This window comes from Diospyros lotus, chromosome 13, assembly GCF_014633365.1.
Source record: "Diospyros lotus cultivar Yz01 chromosome 13, ASM1463336v1, whole genome shotgun sequence".
Taxonomy (NCBI): Eukaryota; Viridiplantae; Streptophyta; class Magnoliopsida; order Ericales; family Ebenaceae; genus Diospyros; species Diospyros lotus.
Genome location: NC_068350.1, coordinates 2,146,753 through 2,164,027, shown reverse-complemented (window position 1 = coordinate 2,164,027; position 17,275 = coordinate 2,146,753). Strand labels below are relative to the sequence as shown.

General features: G+C 34.7%; 3 protein-coding genes across 7 annotated transcripts; 1 reads left to right on the top strand and 2 right to left on the bottom strand.

The window, feature by feature from the left end:
- Positions 1-3,514: 3,514 nt before the first annotated feature.
- LOC127788845 (MLP-like protein 423) lies at positions 3,515-4,987 on the top strand. The gene is made up of 2 exons (XM_052317488.1): positions 3,515-3,845; positions 4,454-4,987. Exons 1-2 carry the CDS (start codon positions 3,659-3,661, stop codon positions 4,732-4,734), a joined length of 468 nt encoding a protein of 155 aa, XP_052173448.1. The 5' UTR covers positions 3,515-3,658; the 3' UTR covers positions 4,735-4,987.
- A 1,228-nt stretch (positions 4,988-6,215) lies between these two features.
- LOC127788844 (WAT1-related protein At3g28050-like) lies at positions 6,216-10,406 on the bottom strand. Of its 5 annotated transcripts, none has more exons than XM_052317484.1 (7): positions 10,054-10,406; positions 9,888-9,950; positions 8,852-8,965; positions 7,862-8,333; positions 7,397-7,548; positions 7,127-7,277; positions 6,216-6,546 (listed from the first exon to the last, which is right to left on the bottom strand). In XM_052317484.1, the coding sequence occupies exons 1-6, from the start codon at positions 10,239-10,241 to the stop codon at positions 7,136-7,138; spliced, it is 1,131 nt and encodes a 376-aa protein (XP_052173444.1). In that variant the 5' UTR covers positions 10,242-10,406; the 3' UTR covers positions 6,216-6,546; positions 7,127-7,135. The 5 variants fall into 5 exon arrangements, with proteins under 5 accessions (XP_052173444.1, XP_052173445.1, XP_052173447.1 ...); XM_052317485.1 differs by lacking the exon at positions 6,216-6,546 and having other exon boundaries at positions 6,930-7,277; positions 7,862-8,020; positions 8,102-8,333; positions 10,054-10,405; XM_052317487.1 differs by lacking the exon at positions 6,216-6,546 and having other exon boundaries at positions 6,930-7,277; positions 8,883-9,066.
- A 3,570-nt stretch (positions 10,407-13,976) lies between these two features.
- LOC127788994 (WAT1-related protein At1g70260) lies at positions 13,977-17,025 on the bottom strand. Its single transcript, XM_052317715.1, has 7 exons — positions 16,640-17,025; positions 16,495-16,557; positions 16,010-16,126; positions 15,333-15,621; positions 15,092-15,250; positions 14,725-14,876; positions 13,977-14,286 (listed from the first exon to the last, which is right to left on the bottom strand). The coding sequence occupies exons 1-7, from the start codon at positions 16,846-16,848 to the stop codon at positions 14,127-14,129; spliced, it is 1,149 nt and encodes a 382-aa protein (XP_052173675.1). The 5' UTR covers positions 16,849-17,025; the 3' UTR covers positions 13,977-14,126.
- Positions 17,026-17,275: the final 250 nt, after the last annotated feature.

The following is a 17,275-nucleotide window of genomic DNA, read 5'->3' as shown; positions in this document are numbered from 1 at the left end:
ATAATAATCAAAATTTTAAAATTGATTATCCATACATGACTTTACATATTTATCCTAGCAATCAATTATCACATTTAAGACATGTCACATTTTTTAAAAAGCAACAAAAAAAATAAAGTTAAAAAATAAAATTATAACATTTAATTTATATATAAAATTATAACATTTAAAATTATAAAAAAATAAATTTAAATTAATTAAACTATATATAAATAAAAATAAAATAAAAAATTTACTTGACAGTCGGTATTCAACAGTATTACCTAATATCTCAAGATTTCTCCCGATTTAAAAAAGTCTCATTTTTTTGTAATTTATTTCAATTAAAATTTTATGCTAATATTTAAAAATTAATAATATGGATAAATTAATAATATTTATCTTGACTCTTCATATACCAGCATGATTACACATTCTCCAAACACCATTTAGTTATGAAAAAACTATTTACATGTTCCAAGAACTACATGTTCCAAGAACTACATCTCCAAGACTTAATTAATGACTTATAAAAATTCTATTTCAGGTAAGCAAAAAAAATTAAAAAAACATAATAAAATATCAAAATAGTAACCGGAAATGGACGGAAAAAATTTTGACGGCTGATTTGTTATAATATATATATAGATTTGTGTTTTGTTTTCTCTCTCTATATAGTTGATGCGAATGTTTTATCTCTAGGGTTTGTGTCTCTAATCTATAGTTTGGTGATTATGGGGCCGATTTGATTAGATAGTTGTTTGTACAGTGAGATTTAAAGAGTGAGTTTGTGTATATTTAGGTTGTAATCAAATTTTTTTTGATAGTACAGTGATCTCTTTTTTTCGGAGCTTAACGTGAACGTAACCCTCATTAATAGGTGAACCACGGTAAAAATTGCTTGCATTCTGTTTATGTTTATTGCTGCTTTCTTGCTTATTTGCATGCTTGAGATATCGAAACCTCTATGAATGATTTTTGACTCTATTTCATTTATTGTTTTGAGAAGTGGCCGAGAGTTGTCTCGATCCAACAGCTTCTTTAGGAATTAACTTTCATTTCCATATTTCTAGAAAAAAGAATCTCTTGTTTTTCATTTTCATTCCCTTACCAAACAACCATAAATACTTCATTTATATCTTGAAAGTTGTTTAAATTTTTTTTTTTTTATCTTATACGAGATTCATGATTATTCTCTATTAAAACTAAAAATCTGACAATAATACTTCAATACGTGAAATGTATTATCAGTTTTTTAAAGGTTAATTTTCTCTATGAACATATAAATTGACTTCAGTTCATTGACATAAAATAGTTTGATTAAAAGATAATCTAATCAGATAACTTGATTTAAATTTAATTATGTCAAAGTAGTGTGGTAAGGATAGAGTTTCTTATTTATATCATATCTTGATACGTGTGTGTATATATATATATATATATTATTTTATTTAATTATATATATATTATAATTTATAAATTCAAGAGAAAACCCAAATCAAATATATTATCTAGAATTTAAAACCTAATCTAGTTATGGTATCTCTTGCCTTGTGGTGTTTTTTTTTTAACTTATGGAAAAAAAAATGTGGTTCTTTTATTATTTGATGAATTAGAACACTATAAAATATTATAGCTTTTTACTAGTATTACTGACAAATTTATTTATTAAAGAGTAACAAATATTGACACATCCTTTCTTTGAATGATTTTAGAATGTGACATTGATAGAGATCTCCTCATAATATTTGTACATTTTATTTTTTCTTATTGTTTGAAGAATTGTATATTTTTTTGTTCTTTAGTTGTTTTAATCTTCTTGATCTTTTGTTGCGAGACTCAGAATATACCCTAACTTAGGATTGTAGATTATTTTGGTTGGCTTTATGAAATTTTTATTTACAAAAAAATATATATCGAGCTCTTTTTTGTTTGTTTTTTTAATTTTTGCCAACAAACTAGGCTCCTTTTGAGGTAGTTCAAGTAATTTTTGAGTTAGAATTTGTTTGAACTAACTCCTTTTCCAAAAAAAAGAAAAAAAAAGAGGTGGAGTCTAATCTCTCGATAAATCTTTTAACATTTAAGTTACTCACTATATTCAGAAATAATGCAATAATAATGTAATAAAAGCGTAATAAATAGACATATTGAAGAACCATTAGAAATCAAGATAAGACTATCTGAATAGTCGAATTTGATCCTCTAAACTTGAATCAAGATAAGGGCCACTAGGAATCAAGTCTCAGCCTCAGCCTCGTGTTAGTACTTGTCTGAGTAGTCTTAGACCCAACTTTTAGATAGGCCCAACTCTCCCAATCTGGTATAACTTGAATCTCAAATTAAATCTCTCTTGAATAAGATGAATATATAGATAGCTCCCCCCCCCAGAGAGAAGAGAATTGCTCCAAAATCATAATTTTCTCTTCCTTTTCTATACAATTGCTAAGAGAAAATTGGATGCCAAACTAATGTACAAAATTTTCGCAGCTTCCATAAGAGCCACCGCCTGAAAGCGGTTCTGTAACTACTTTGTCGGCATCATTATATATCGGCGCTGCCTCTTTCACCGCAAGACTCATAAATCTAAACCCTCCCCCACCCACCCAACTCCTCCATTCCGTCGCATTCTCTAATTTATGGCTAAATTTATATTTTTATCTTTATCTTTTTATATATATTTTTTATTGTAGTTACTCAAACTCTTTTCATTTCAATTACACTCTTAAACTTAATTTTTTAATCAATTTAACTTATATATTTGAATTTTTTCGTATAATAACTAAATTTTTTATTATTTCGATTACATTTATATTTTTGAGTTAATTTAATTTATATATTTTGATGTGTAAAAAAGAAAAGAAAAGTAAAATAACAAAATATATGTCATATTCTGTTGGCATCAAAGTATAAGGGTTACATTTACTAGAAAATCCAACGATATAATTAAAATAATAAAAAATTTAAGTTATCGTATTAAAAAAAATTAAAATATAACGATTAAATTAATTTGAAAATATAAATCTATAAACGTAATAAAAATAACCAAAAAATTTGAATGACTACAAAAAAAAAAAAAAAAAAAAAGTGAATAAAAATATAAGTTTGGCCTCTAATTTATGGCTTGAATTAGGTATTGGTATTGTCATTATTCTTGTGTCACCCCATCTACTTAGTTCTATATTTTATTCCTTCCCGGATAACGATTACTCATCGAAGATACTTCCTCTCAAGTCTCAACCACAACCCACCAGCCCCAACGCCGGGGACACACCCGCCGCACTTAAGTTGCATCCACCGCCAGCGGCACAATCACCTACATTAACCCATCAAGGAATCATTTTTCAAAATCACAAAAAGATTTTATATATTCTCTATATTTATGATTATTATGAATGAATCAAACCCAAAAACAAATGCATGCACACCTCATGGTCTTGGGCTGAACGTCAGATGGCAGGTGAACCGCCATTAATGAAGAAATTTAAAGCTTCCCCCCACCCCCCCATCCCCCAACTTCAAACTCCAAACAACAATCCTCTCCTCCTCCTCCTTATCTGTATGATCTCTCTCTCTCTCTTTCTCTCTATATATACGTCCTTCTCCTCTACCACTTCCTCAGCAATTTCCTTCCCCTACTTGTAATTTCTTGTCTTTCGTATCAGCTGATCGACCAGCAGCAATGGCGTTTTCCGGCAAGCTTGACGTGGAGGTGGAGGTGAAGACCGGCGCAGAAGAGTTCTGGCAAAGCATAAGAGAGTCCACCACCCTCTTCCCCAAGGCCGTGCCTCACCAGTACAAGAGCATCCATGTCCTCGAAGGCGACGGCAAGTCCGTCGGCTCCGTTCGCGTGGTGCATTTCGCCGAAGGTACCTCTATTCATTAATTTAAATTTAGATATCTCCTCCAATTCATATAATAAGATATAGAAACAGATAAATCGAATTGGGTTGCGAATGGGGACACGGACACAGAGAAGAGAAGAGAAGAGAAGAGACAATACCATTAGAGTTGCAGACTTGGTATTTTAAGTGACCTTAAGTGACAATTTCGTCGGATTATTGTGGCTGTGTGTGTGTTATGTGCAGACCGTTTATATAGTCTTTTCATGCAAAATCTATGTCGTGGGAATTAATTGAGTGAGTTTATTTTATTATTGTCGAAGAAGAATGATTTTCATGTTGAATTTAAGGGGCATTTAAGAAACTAGAGGGCAGACTGGGTATTTCACTCATGGATCGGTGTATATGGATGCATAGAAGAAGATTTTATGATCATTTTTTTTTTTTCGTTATTCCGATTATTAATTTTTTATTTAATTTTATTCTTGTATTTCATAACAATGAAATAATAAAAAATTTAAACGAAAAAAAATATAAAAATATTGATTCGGACAACATTTTATATTTAAGTATTTTTATGTCATTTTTTTTTTGGGGTCCTAACGAGATTGTCTTGTTATCGGGACGTGAAAAAGGGTCGCCGCTGGTTAAGACGACGGAGGAGAAGATCGAAGCGGTGGATGAGGAGAAGAAGACGGTGGCCTACAGCGTGGTGGGCGGCGACATCCTGAAATACTACAAGAACTTCAAGGCGACGCTGGTGGTGAGCTCCAAAGACGGGGGGAGCAAGGTGAAGTGGGACTGCCAGTTTGAGAAGGCGAGCGAAGAGGTTCCGAGTCCAAACCTCATCAGAGACTTCGCCGTCCAGACCTTCCAGGACCTTGATGCTTATCTCCTGGCGGCCGCTGCAAATTAATTAATTAGGGTTTCCTTATTTCCTCTTTCTGGAACCTTAATTAGTTATTATATATGGCGAAATGAAATCGGTGGTGGCGTAGTACTAAATAATGTGGAGCACTTGAGCTCTGCAAATCGTCTTTCTTCTTCTTCTTCTCAAGTTGTGGTTTTTAGTCCACTCTTCTGTGAACGTCTTCTGCCTGTTCTTGCAGTTGCAGGTTATAGACATTATACTAATGGAATATTGCATTTTACAGTGGGGCTTCAGTTTCTCTGATGGGTTTAGTTTCTTTCTTTGCTTATAAAACCTAGGAATCTTTGTGCAAATTATTTGAATTTCCCATATTTTGGGTGGGTTTTTAGTCCACTCCTTTGGTGGGCTTTTATTGTCGGATTACATTCATCAGACATGTCCGGCAACTGTGAGAGCACGGGGGTGGCCTCGGCCGTGGTCCCCCCTCCCCTCTTCGAGCCCGTGTCGAATAACAGAACAGGCAACATATCAACACTTATTAATTTTAGTTTAGTGTGAAGAGACTTACCTGGATGATAATAACACAATAATAAGATAAATTCACTCAATCAGTCAGTGATACTGTTTATGGGAAACTACTAGTCGCACATTGTTTAGACCAACGCAAGCATTCAACTTTAGATGATCAATTATTCTGTTTTTGACTTAGATGAAATTGATTATTAAATTGTGATACTCATCTCTAACACAGATTAGATGACTCGATTACAAAACTCTCATTATTGACGCAACTTTAGTACCCATTACCAAAATTTAGTCACTGTCACATCAATCTAATTAACTAGCAGCATTTTCGGTTGGAAAAATTTGAAAAATGTCATTTCCCTTGCATATAACAAGTCAGACATATGAACAAGTTGATTCATTCAGACTATTAATTAACTAATTAATTAATTTCTTGATATTCCAGCCCATGAAACATCACATCTGGCGGTTGAAGAGTTCATATTAATTCTAAGTGTGACAATTTAAACAATCAAATCATCACATTCAAACTTTCTTAATCAATAATAGGAGAGCCCTATAACATCACCACCAATTGATGATCAGGCTGAGTGTTTCTGGGTCTTGTGTTTCTTTATTTTCCTTGTATTTACTGTGCTTTTATCTTCAAATTTATGTTAAAATTGATCTTATAGATCTGTAAGAGATTCTAGAACGAACCGACTGAGCTTACTTGAGTTGGGTTGGTTTGATTTTATTTCGTGATTTAGTTAGTCTTGAATCCAAAATTTTGAACCCGATCACTGTAGTTCCCCAAAATTTTAAGGTTCAAACATTTTCACAACAATTCAAGCCTTCCATATACATGGTACATTGGAAGAAGATGAGCACTTGGTAAGATATGATGCATGGATGCAGCATAATCACTAACCTCATCAAATTTGAACACTGAAAACAGAGTACTTCTATAAGAATCAACTTCTGATGTACTTATTCATTGCCTGATGCAATTTTAAAGGTGAATTCTACTAGAAAACAGAGTGGCTATATGATGAAGATTTAGAAGGTTCAACATGTTACAGCAAATGAATGCTTCCACTGGCATTGTGTGGTGCGAAAACAGAGTACTAAAGATATGATGTACATGAAAAGAGTATAAGAACAACAACTTAAAACAAGAATCATGGGCCTTAATCCCACTAGGTGGGTTCGGCTATGTTAAGTATAACATTCTTTGTTGATCTAAAACTTGAAAGCTAGAAACAGAGTATTTCTATATGGAATCGAGAAAATATGTACTTACATGGATGCCGGAAAGACTGTGACCAGACCAAGAAAATGTAGACTGAATGCCTGCCAATTTGAACATGTGAATGGTGTATTATTCACAGATCAGGGTTAACTGCACCGAGACCAATTTTATGCATGATAACCATCTATGATGTTATTCAGACAATGCACTGTTCCCAGACAAAACAATTGAAAGGAAAGGGTCAAAACACATTGAAGTATAGCCAAATACCTATTAGATCTAAGAAAAATTATCTACAAAAGGTGGCACATTTATTGAATCTTGTGTTTCCAACCTTATGTAATTAGTTTACTATGTGTTCTACGTATTAATCGACTAAATCATCAAGTGTAAAACTCTGTTCTCCACAGTAGGCAAGGGAAAGGATCAAGAAACATGAAAAGATTATTCTATCAGAAAAGTTCCTCATTTCTTGAGATTATAATTGAAAGAAAGAACCTCTACAGTAACCCTTGTTACTGAAATGAAAATTTGGTTTGAATACTGTGCAATATACAACAGAACTACCGTTGCAGTAGGCGTGTTTGATGGGGGCCGACTTTAAACAAAACCCATCAATTATACACCCTGAATTCCAATTAAGAATTGATACAAAGAGATTCCATGATGAATTTAGAGTACCAAATTTGTCTACTTGGTGCTTTGTAAGAGAGGGGCCTGTTCGCTGGAAGATTCCAAACTGCTTGCTCCATTATCCTTCACTTTTGCTTCGTTGGCTTTTCCCCACATAACTGAGTAAAATCCTATAACAATAACAATTGATCCCACCATACTGCAAAATAATATGTTTGAAATGATGGTTACTGTGTTGTTACCCAAAAAGCTGTTCTTTTCTTTTCTTACCCTTATAAGATAAATTGTTTTAACAGAAATAAGTAAGAGAGTTCATACCTTCCCAAGTATAAACTATCACCTAAGAAGATGATATCCACAGCAGCTGCAATAATGATCCCCAAGGGGTGAAACATGGCAACAAAAACAGGCCCCCTCTTGTGCAGGCACCATGTGATAATGCTTACTTGGGCTGCAGAACCGATAAGTCCCTGCATTTGGTGACAAAAGGTCAATGAAGTGGATATAAGGAAGAAAGCTCAACCATCAAATAACTCAAATCATTCATAGAAGAGGTGAAGAATGATTGACGAGCTAGAGTTCATGTGGCCAACCCCATAAGTAGGCTTTGTTGCTTATTCATAGAAGTGAAAGGCATCCTATTAAAACTGATGTACATAATTAATGAGTGATTGTATTGTTTTTTGTGTTGAAATCTGGATCGACATGGATGATGCTGGAGATGATAAATTAACTACTGCACAATCATTGAGTTTAATAACAAAAATGATATAATATACTTACAGAGTAAAGAATGGTGAGCAATCTCAAGGTCGGTTGTAAGCTCCAAGCAGCTAGGTCTCTTTCCACAACCAAAGAGAACATTGCAGACATAATGGCCACAAAGAAGCAGTAGAAAAAGACTATAATCAGTTCTGCACTATATCTTGCTAGAAGCAATGCCTGAAAGCATAGAGAAAAATGTTGGTGATTGGTGTTGTATCTACTTGTTTCTACCATCTCTGAGATCTTTTCAAGGACTACCTGTGTGATGATAAATGCTGAAGCAGCCACACAGTCAATTATAAGGAGCACCCCTCCAATGACGAAGTTCGATCGTTGCATGAGAAGCTGCTGGGGGGTGTTTGGAAGGGACAGGGTCATCACAATTGATGGCCCCTTATAAAGAATCACAATGAGTGCCCCTATGATTGATACTAGTGTTCCAGTGGTTTTGGCTAGGGTACTTGACCTTCTAAAATGGATTTCTTCCATCCTAAAAGCATTGAACAAGTTTAGGCATCTGGAAGTCCTCAATTAAAAACTGTTTATGCACATATGCAGTTGGGTGGTGGATGACTAAAAAATTGACAGCACAAATCCCCAATAAAGAAGCAACTTAAGGTAGTGAAACCTCAAAGATAATCTGCATTCTGACATGAAATGACCAACAACTATCAAGCACAATTCCCAAATTAAGTGATTCTACAATCATGGAGATTGCATTGGGTATTTAAAGGATCAAGGGTGGGGTAGAAGTCCATTGATTTCTCATGTGCAAAAACATCACAATCAGCACCCCCGGTTTATACCTTTGAAAGGGGATCGATTCCAACAAATCACAACAAAGTAGATGCATTATGTTCTACTAAAATTCAGTCAAATTTCATGGAGCTTTCCTCCCTCAAAAACTTAAAATAACACATATTTGACTTCAGGCTAATAAGTTCAATTTACATTATGGCAAGTTAAGAATGTCAAGCAATTAGACAGATAACAAGAGCAGAATGGAACCTGAAAATAACAGCAAGTATGAATGTAAAACCTGGGACCAGGTTGAGCATTGCTGAGCAAAATGATGCAGGAGTAATTTGTATTGCAGCATTCCCTGTTACCTGTGCTATGCATCTGTCCAGATGAACAGTCTCAATGGTCAATCAAATGAAAAAACTTTACAGTGCGTTTGGGAGAAGGGGAGGGAATGGAATGGAAAAGGGTTCTCCCCGTTCCTGCGCAAAGACATTAGTTATGAGATGGAATGGAAATGGAAGCAAACACTTTATATTCATTTCCATCCAAAGCCTTGCTTTCTATCTCCTCCAAATTGGGGGAGAATGAATGTAATAGAAATGAATGGAAAACTTCCTTGTGTGTCATAAAGCAAAAGCCCACTAAAAGACACAAAAGTCCAAAAGCCCAAAGTATTATTTTGTGTTTAAAACGGTAACTGGAACGTCTCTGGGAGACATGGTCTTGCAGAGACCGAAAGAATGGGAGACCTAACAGTCTCCTGGAGATCGTAACCAAGCTTTGATAGGCTGTAACATCCCGGAGCTTGTCTTGTAAATTTCCCCTTGATGGGAGAAGTCCCGAATAAAGCACAAACAAGATAATTTTAACATCTGAAAATTCATTTGAAAGTTTCGCGAAAAGGATATATATTATCCATAAAAATCCTAGTTTTAGTGAATCTAGAAAAACTAGAGATACTTATCACAAATTCTCATGTTCCTCTATAAATAGATAAGCTTTCATTCCAAAAAAGGCACGTCTCCTACGTTCTCTGATCATTCTCTTTCTTGTAGAGTCTAAGTGGTTTGACAAAGACATTCTCAATAAATAAATTTATTATTATGTTTGAACGACCACACTTTCTTTTGTGGTTTGACAACAATAACTTTAATTATGGCTCTCCCAAATTACATTTCATTTTCTCCCAATCTTCAACAGGAAGACAACCCTCAGCAAGCCAAGCAATTTTGTGAACGATCAATAAACCCAATTAAGACATCGATGTGGGTAAACAAGATAAGAGCAAGAATTTACAGACCCAAGTAAGCCAAGCAAGAAGAATTTGCACAGGAGCGAGAAAGTTATTGGAGGACGAACGGATCTGCAAGCAAGGGGCGAAAAAGCAAACAGAATAAGCACATCAGATTATTATGCACAAATGATTAAAGAAGAGCAGAAATTGAAAAGAGAAGGGTATAATTAACCTGTGAAGCAGAAGGGAAAGAGGAAGAAGGAAGAGGGAGGCCAGGGCATTGGAGTAGAAGATAAAGGTGAATTTGGTCATCCCACTCGAAGTGGCGGCTTTGATTGCCGCCATCAGCCCCACCTGAATAAACTGCACCGCCGCCATCCCCACAAACGGCGCTACTTCCTTCACTCCCATCTTGATCATCAATATTTGGGCTTCTCTTATATCTCTGTATGTTCAGATGAATGAATCAACAAAAGAAAAAATTCACATCTTGTTGTGGAGATGAAGAAATTCCAGCAAGTTCTGAGCCTTCGGCAGAGATGGAGTTGTCGTCTTGCGGAATTTGTTTATTTAGGCAAGCTGTGGTGGTGGTTCTTGGAATATTTAAGTATGAGTCTCGTATATGAAAAATTCTATTTGCAATCACAATTTTTACTTTTTATAATTTTAATTTTTGTTATTTACAATTAGAGTGATTACCTTTTATAATTATCTATATTTTAAATATACCCTTCAAACACCCATTCCTCAAAAGTCACCCTCTACGTGCAATAAACCCTCTTCAAATCACTATTCACATCAAATCTTCTTCAAACCACTGTTTTTTTGCCATTGTAAGAATCGCTTGCCTCGCCCGCCCACTTCACTGGAGTCTCTCACTTGCGGTCACCCATCATTACAAAGTTTTCATCGGCCACCATGTCGCTTCTACTGACGACTGCGACGAATGTGCCTACCCATCATCGCACCCAAACTCCAAGGTTCGGGGGCTTTGAAAGCACCTGAATCCATGACTTTAGAAAAATGTAATTCTCCTAAACCCCATGAATTCTGAAAAAATGATTTTTTCCTAATCAATGGATTGGACAAACACAACATATATATGTAATATAATATTGCTCCATATATGTATGTAATATGAAGTCATTTTTATAAAATATTGTTGCATTTGTAATATTATAACTATATAACATTATATAGTTATAACTATATTTTATGAGAAAACTAAAATTTTATTATATATATATACATACATATTATAATTATAATTATATATATAATATATAATTATATTACATAAACTATTATATACATACATATTATGATCAATAACATATTCTCAATTCTCTTGCACCATGGGTACAGGAGAATTAATTTTTTTCGAATTCATGTTGTTAACTCTCCAAATTTTGGGGTTCCAAATTGCCTGAACCCCAGAGTTTGGAGCATCCCCTAAGCCCCAAACCTTGAGGTTCGGGGTGCTTTAAACCTCTCGAATTTCGGGGTTTGGGAGATGCCCCAAATCCTGGGGTTTGGGGAACCCTAAATCGCCCGAACCTCAGGGTTCGGGGCATTTCCCAAGCCCCAAATCTCGGGATTTGGTGCTTCAAGGCACCTCCGAAAGATATTTATTATTTTTATTTTTTAATTAATCTTATTTTTTTTAATTAATCCTTCATGTATGTAAATTATGTAATTTAATTCATCGGCAATGTATGTAAATTATGTGATTGAACTAGTTATAAATTATGTTATTTTTAAATATAAATTATATAGATGCATGCTATTTGATAATATTGAGAAATTATTTTAATTTTTAAAAATATTAATAATTTTTTTTGGTCTTATATTGATATAGCTATAGTTGCTACTATTTGAATCCTACTGGCTAGGTTTCTCATTTGTTTGAAATTTACAATATTTTTCTCATTTGTTTGGAATTTACAATATTTGATCATGTGAAGTGAATTTTATGTTGATTAAGGAATCAACCATTTTTTGTGTTTGAATTAAGAATTGAATATATATATAAATAAGAAGAGCACACTTATTTAATTAATAGTTATAGAACCTTACCAATTTGAAATAGCCGTCAAGAACACACTTATTTAATTAATATCTAACAAGTTTTGGACTTTATCCATTTAAAATAGCCCTAAATCTTTGAATTCGGGGACCCATGCAATTCCCCAAATCGAAAGATTCGAGAGATCCTCGAGTTCCCGAATCCTTAAGTTCGGAGACTCAAGAAGTTTGCGAATCATTGGATTCAGGACATATTGACTCTCCCGAATTCAAGGATTCAGGGGATCCTTGAGCTCCCAAATCCTTCGATTCGAGGCACACTAACTCCCCTGAATCTTCGGTTAGGAGACTCAAATTGCCCTAACACTCAATTTGTCTCGTCAGTTGATTTAGTGTGATTAGATAAAAAAGAAAATCAAAGATGCAAACAAAATTTAAATACTTTATAAACTTTATCTTCAATCGATTTGTGTTGTTTCTCGTCGGAATATGAATATTTGTTATCTTATTCGTCAAACTCCAACATAGACATTTACGTATAATAATCTTTCATCGCTAACTGTAACTGTTAATCGGCTATGGCGAGGAGAACTGGGCTGAGCAATGTTGAATAATAGTTGCTGCGTGATGTTCAATTGTGAGCGAGTAAAGTGGCTGTGGCGATGGCCAGTGAGAAAGTAGATGCACGCGCTTGAGGAGTAATGGTGGATGGTTGAGTGTCAACGATTTAAATGAAGGGCAAATATGAGTTTTCATTTGAGAATATTTTAAAAATATTAAAAGTAAATTGCGAAAAACAAAAATTATAGATACAAATAGAATTTCCCTATACATATATACATAAAAAAAAAATTTATACATGTGAGTCACTCATACACACATAGTCCACTCTTATAAATTTTTGTTTATGATAGATAACTTGTTGTTATGTTAGTAATGACCTATATCTCTTAAATTAATTTTTAAGTATTAAATAAAATTATATTTAATATAATTATTAAAATTAAAATATTTAAATAAATTTATAAATTTAGGAAAAGGTTTAAACTTCTTTTACTATTTACCCTATATAATAATAAACTAACGAATGAATTTTAAACTTAAGGCTAAATTTCACCAACCATACTTAAAAGATTAATTTGTTTAAATTATATAAATTATTTTTATATTCTTAAAAATAACATTCATCTCCCCTTGTGATTAACATCAAGTAAAATGACTATTTTATTATAATATTAATTTTTTTTCTGTTGTCATTAATGCATCTCCCTTGTCGACTGCCACCAGTCCATGCTTCTTTCCCTTCTTCTTTCTCCTTTATTTCTTAGCTCTTTACTCTCTCATTGTCAGCCATTTGCGTAATTTAGATTTGTCTTCAAACAAATTTAGATTCAAACTTAAAACCATAGTGGTGAAGACGAGGCGATGGTGGAGATATATAGCACCACAATAACAAAAATGATGTTTTGGTGACTTTTCTTTCTCTCTCTCCTCTTTCAATGATTTTTTCAAATCAGGCTCGGTCCGAAAAAGTTATGGGCTCTAAATAAAATTTTATATGAGCCCTAACATCTCTGATCCCTAATATTATTTAATATTATATATATATATATATATATAATATGAGATGGGCCCATCCAATGCCAACAATGCTAGGACCGGCCTTGGTGGGGGCTCAAGGGAACTGCCTTAGTTGTCCACTCTCAGGGCCCTACTTCAAATTCAAAAGGTTTGTTTGTAGTCAATAATATGTATTTTTTTTATCTAATTTTTTATATAATTATAACTAGGAGATGAGCATTTTGAGAATTTAAAAAAATAATATTTATTTTAATTTAACTTAATTTTTCAAATAAAATTTTTAGAATGTCCTCTGTAGCTTTTGTTCCCAACAAATTAGAAACCATTTTTAGTACTTTTTTTTATAGGTTTTCGTGTCGAGACAAAATTTTGATGATGAATCCCAACATTTATCCTCAATAAATATGTTTAGCGCATCTCTGATCATGCAAAGTGTTAGAATTGTTGAACAAAACAGCTAATTAGCATTAATGAAGAGATCAAAACACAGACTCTTTGAATTTTGTACAAATAATTAAGCAAGTGCTGTAAATTAAATAGTCCAGCATGTATTGACTTATTCACATCCATTTCATTAACACATGAGATATCAGAATACTTGTGTATTCTTCTATCAGTTGCTTCCAAAGCTTTTCAGCTAGATATAGATATAGATATATATATACATATATATAGATACAAGCCCTAATAATAAATTAATTAAACTTGAGAGTCTGGTTCCTGCAGAAGAGGACGCTTGGCATCAGCTGGTAAGCTCTGATCAGTAGCTTGATGATGAACATGGTGGCTTTCATGTTCTGTCATTTGTCCCCACATCACTGCGTAATATCCTATCCCAACTATGGCTGCTCCCATCATGCTGCATGCGCATGCAACAGAACGTAATTGTTAGATAACTTTTCAAATTTAAATACGATAGAAGATGAAATCTCTCAAAAACCCAAATATGCTGCCTTTTGTTTTCTTTCGTTTTGTTGGTCTCGATCGTATTGTTTTTGGTTTAGCTTGTTAGGTCTGGTTATAGACTTCATGCTGCTTGTGGGAATGCTACAATGGAGTGACACTCGATAAAAAATTTCTTTCTGTAGAGATCGTCTTATGATTTACACTCTTAATATGTCTCCAAAAAAAGTGAAAAAAAAAAAAGAATATGAAGGAAGATGAGATAAAATATCTAATTTTATTAAACTTTCATTGACAAATGATCACCCCCTTAATATTTTAAGAGATAAAATAGTCGAGTTGTTAAGATTATGTGTGTCAAAGATATGTGTACAATAACTCAAGGGATCCTTACCTTCCATAATGGAAAGTGTCGGCAAAGAAGACACAGCCACAGAAGGTTGCAATGGGAATGCCCAGCGGCTTGAAGAGTGGCACATAAAAGGGGCCTTTCAACTTCATGCACCATAGCTGCACCCGGCTGCGAATCACACTGCCAAAAATAGCCTGCCATAATAATTAACATCAAACATATGCTTACGTTAATTCGTTATACTAGTCATCCAAGGTATGCTACTACTTCGTATCATACTTGGACTCGAAACTTCAAGTGTCAACGCAAGAAATCTCACTAGCTGAGCTACCACCTTAAGAGGGTTATAATTGTCGAGCAAAAAAAAAAAACTTAAAAAAATAGGTCATATATATATGTCTGTCCTCACCGTTAGAACAATGATTAGGAGTTGCATGTCAAATTTCACTCTCCATGCAGTTGGATCTCTCTCCATGAACATTGCAAATATTGCAGTTTGGATCGTCCCAATTAAGGTGTAAACCGATGCTATTTTCATCACTTCTGGGCATAGTTTCACAGTCCCAACCTGAAGAGAAATTAAACGATTAATTAATTGCTTCATTAATTATTTGATATATGATAGTACTGCTAAAAGGAATTATTTCTACCTGAATTATGTTCCAAAGTGAGAGGGCTAAAGAGGCAGCTGCCAAGGAAATGCAGCCCAGAACCCAGTTTTCATGCCTCGAGGAGAAGACGAAGATTCGGGGCACCAGACGAAGCAGAAGATGAAGAGAAGAAGAAGAAGAAGAAGATGATGATGATGATAATGAATATGGCTGCTGCCTAATTACTGGCCCCTTATAGAGAGTGAGTGAGATTGCTCCGGCTATTGATATCAAAGTGCCGATTACTCTCGCCCGGCTGCTCGACCCTCTCCAATCAAACGCCACGCTCCTAAGTGCGACAATACATAGTTAATCAAGCACACATCAAAATGAAGACTATAAATAAAAGTAACTCAAAAGTTAAAAGACTTTGATATGTCGTTCCACGGGGCTAGCTAGGCAAGCTGCGGAGCGGTTGATATTAGAACCCTATAATTGTGTGCATGATGGCTATTATAGAAGATACAGGGTTCCTAAACTATACATTGACAGTAAACTCTTTTGTTAGATCGATGTTTAATCATGACTAAACAGTACTCATGAGTTTGGATATTATCAGGATATATAATATAAATGTTCACAAAGAAACAAGAGAAAAACTGACAACTTTTCTCAATCTACGATCAGTTTGTAATTTGTAAATTAAGAGGTTCGGGGGAGATGCAATTTATATATACCTGACAATAAGACCAAGCAAGAAGGAAAGAGAGGGGATCAAGTTGCCCATTCCGCATGCCACAATTGGGGAGCTATAGCTTAGCCCAACAAATGCCAGGTTTTGAGCAATAGTTATCCTACAAATTAACCGCAAAAATAAATAAATAATTGTCAAGTTTATCCCTTGTGATCGAAATACAATCCCCTCAAAATGAAAAGTCTTAGTACATTAAAGAGAGCATTTTTTAAGATATCAGATCAATAATCTGCTCACCAGGCTAGGCATGAACAGTGGCTTTGTATAATATATGTTCAGTACAGAAAATTTAATCGGCCCAAGATCAAAAGCTGAAAACTTCAGCTATGGGCACTAGGCCTGAGCCAGCCCATTGTTGCTTGACATGGCCAAGGCCCAAGGCCCAGACACATACCAAACCAATTCAACTGTGAGAGAGAGAGAGAGAGAGAGAGAGAGAGAGAGAGAGAGAGAGAGAGAGAGCATTACCCTACGAGACCCAGGACGAAGCATCTAATGAGAAGAGGGAAGGTGATGAATGGCTGTTCTATCCTGCAATATATGTAGCAGATCGAAAACCAAAAATATTCAAATATAAGAAGAATATGAGAGAGAGAGAGAGAGAGAGAGAGACCTGCTGTGTTTGTAAGAAGCCAAGGAATAGGGGAGAAGAAAGATGGAAGAAAGAGCATTGGTATAGACAACAAAAACAAAGGGGCTCATCCCTCCAGCTATGGCCGTGGTTGCCGTGATTGTCAATACTATGGTACAAGCCTCCATTGCTCCCATCATCATCCATGGAATTACTTCCCCCTCCATCACTTCTCTTGTCACCACCATCATCTCTCTCTTTCAGTATATTTACCTGGCTCAAAAGCATACAAGACCTTCCTGCTTACCACGCCGGATTCTCCCTCTTCTATGGCACCCTTTCTCCTTTCCATCTCTCTTATTTATGGTGTGGCTGAACATTTTTTTTTTTGAGAGAGAGAAAGAAGTAGCCTTTCAGGGAAGGGTGAAGGTACCTGGGAGGGAAAGAGCAGCTCGTGTGTATGGATTGTAAATGTTTAAGCATAAAATATTAATAAATAAATGGACTTGTTAAGTGTTCTTGTGGTTGATATCCAACAAGGCCCTACCACGAAAGGTTTAATTATATAACAATAGGTTTTATTGTGGGGTCCTTTGCGCGAAATGGGCATCCATAGCCCACCATTTGCCCCTGCCCATACACCTAATCTAAAGCTACTATTTCATTGGTAGCCACTTC

Bases quoted from the DNA above. Each gene is read 5' to 3' on its own strand.
- LOC127788845 (XM_052317488.1), top strand. From the start codon at position 3,659: ATGGCGTTTTCCGGCAAGCTTGACGTGGAGGTGGAGGTGAAGACCGGC. The intron at 3,846-4,453 runs GTACCTCTATTC...GACGTGAAAAAG, and splicing joins CGTGGTGCATTTCGCCGAAG to GGTCGCCGCTGGTTAAGACG.
- LOC127788844 (XM_052317484.1), bottom strand. From the start codon at position 10,241: ATGATCAAGATGGGAGTGAAGGAAGTAGCGCCGTTTGTGGGGATGGCG. The intron at 9,951-10,053 runs GTTAATTATACC...CCTTGCTTGCAG, and splicing joins CTTTCCCTTCTGCTTCACAG to ATCCGTTCGTCCTCCAATAA. The intron at 7,278-7,396 runs GTATGAACTCTC...ATTATTTTGCAG, and splicing joins GATAGTTTATACTTGGGAAG to TATGGTGGGATCAATTGTTA.
- LOC127788994 (XM_052317715.1), bottom strand. From the start codon at position 16,848: ATGATGGTGGTGACAAGAGAAGTGATGGAGGGGGAAGTAATTCCATGG. The intron at 14,877-15,091 runs GTGAGGACAGAC...TTATTATGGCAG, and splicing joins TCCTAATCATTGTTCTAACG to GCTATTTTTGGCAGTGTGAT. The intron at 14,287-14,724 runs GTAAGGATCCCT...ATGCGCATGCAG, and splicing joins GACACTTTCCATTATGGAAG to CATGATGGGAGCAGCCATAG.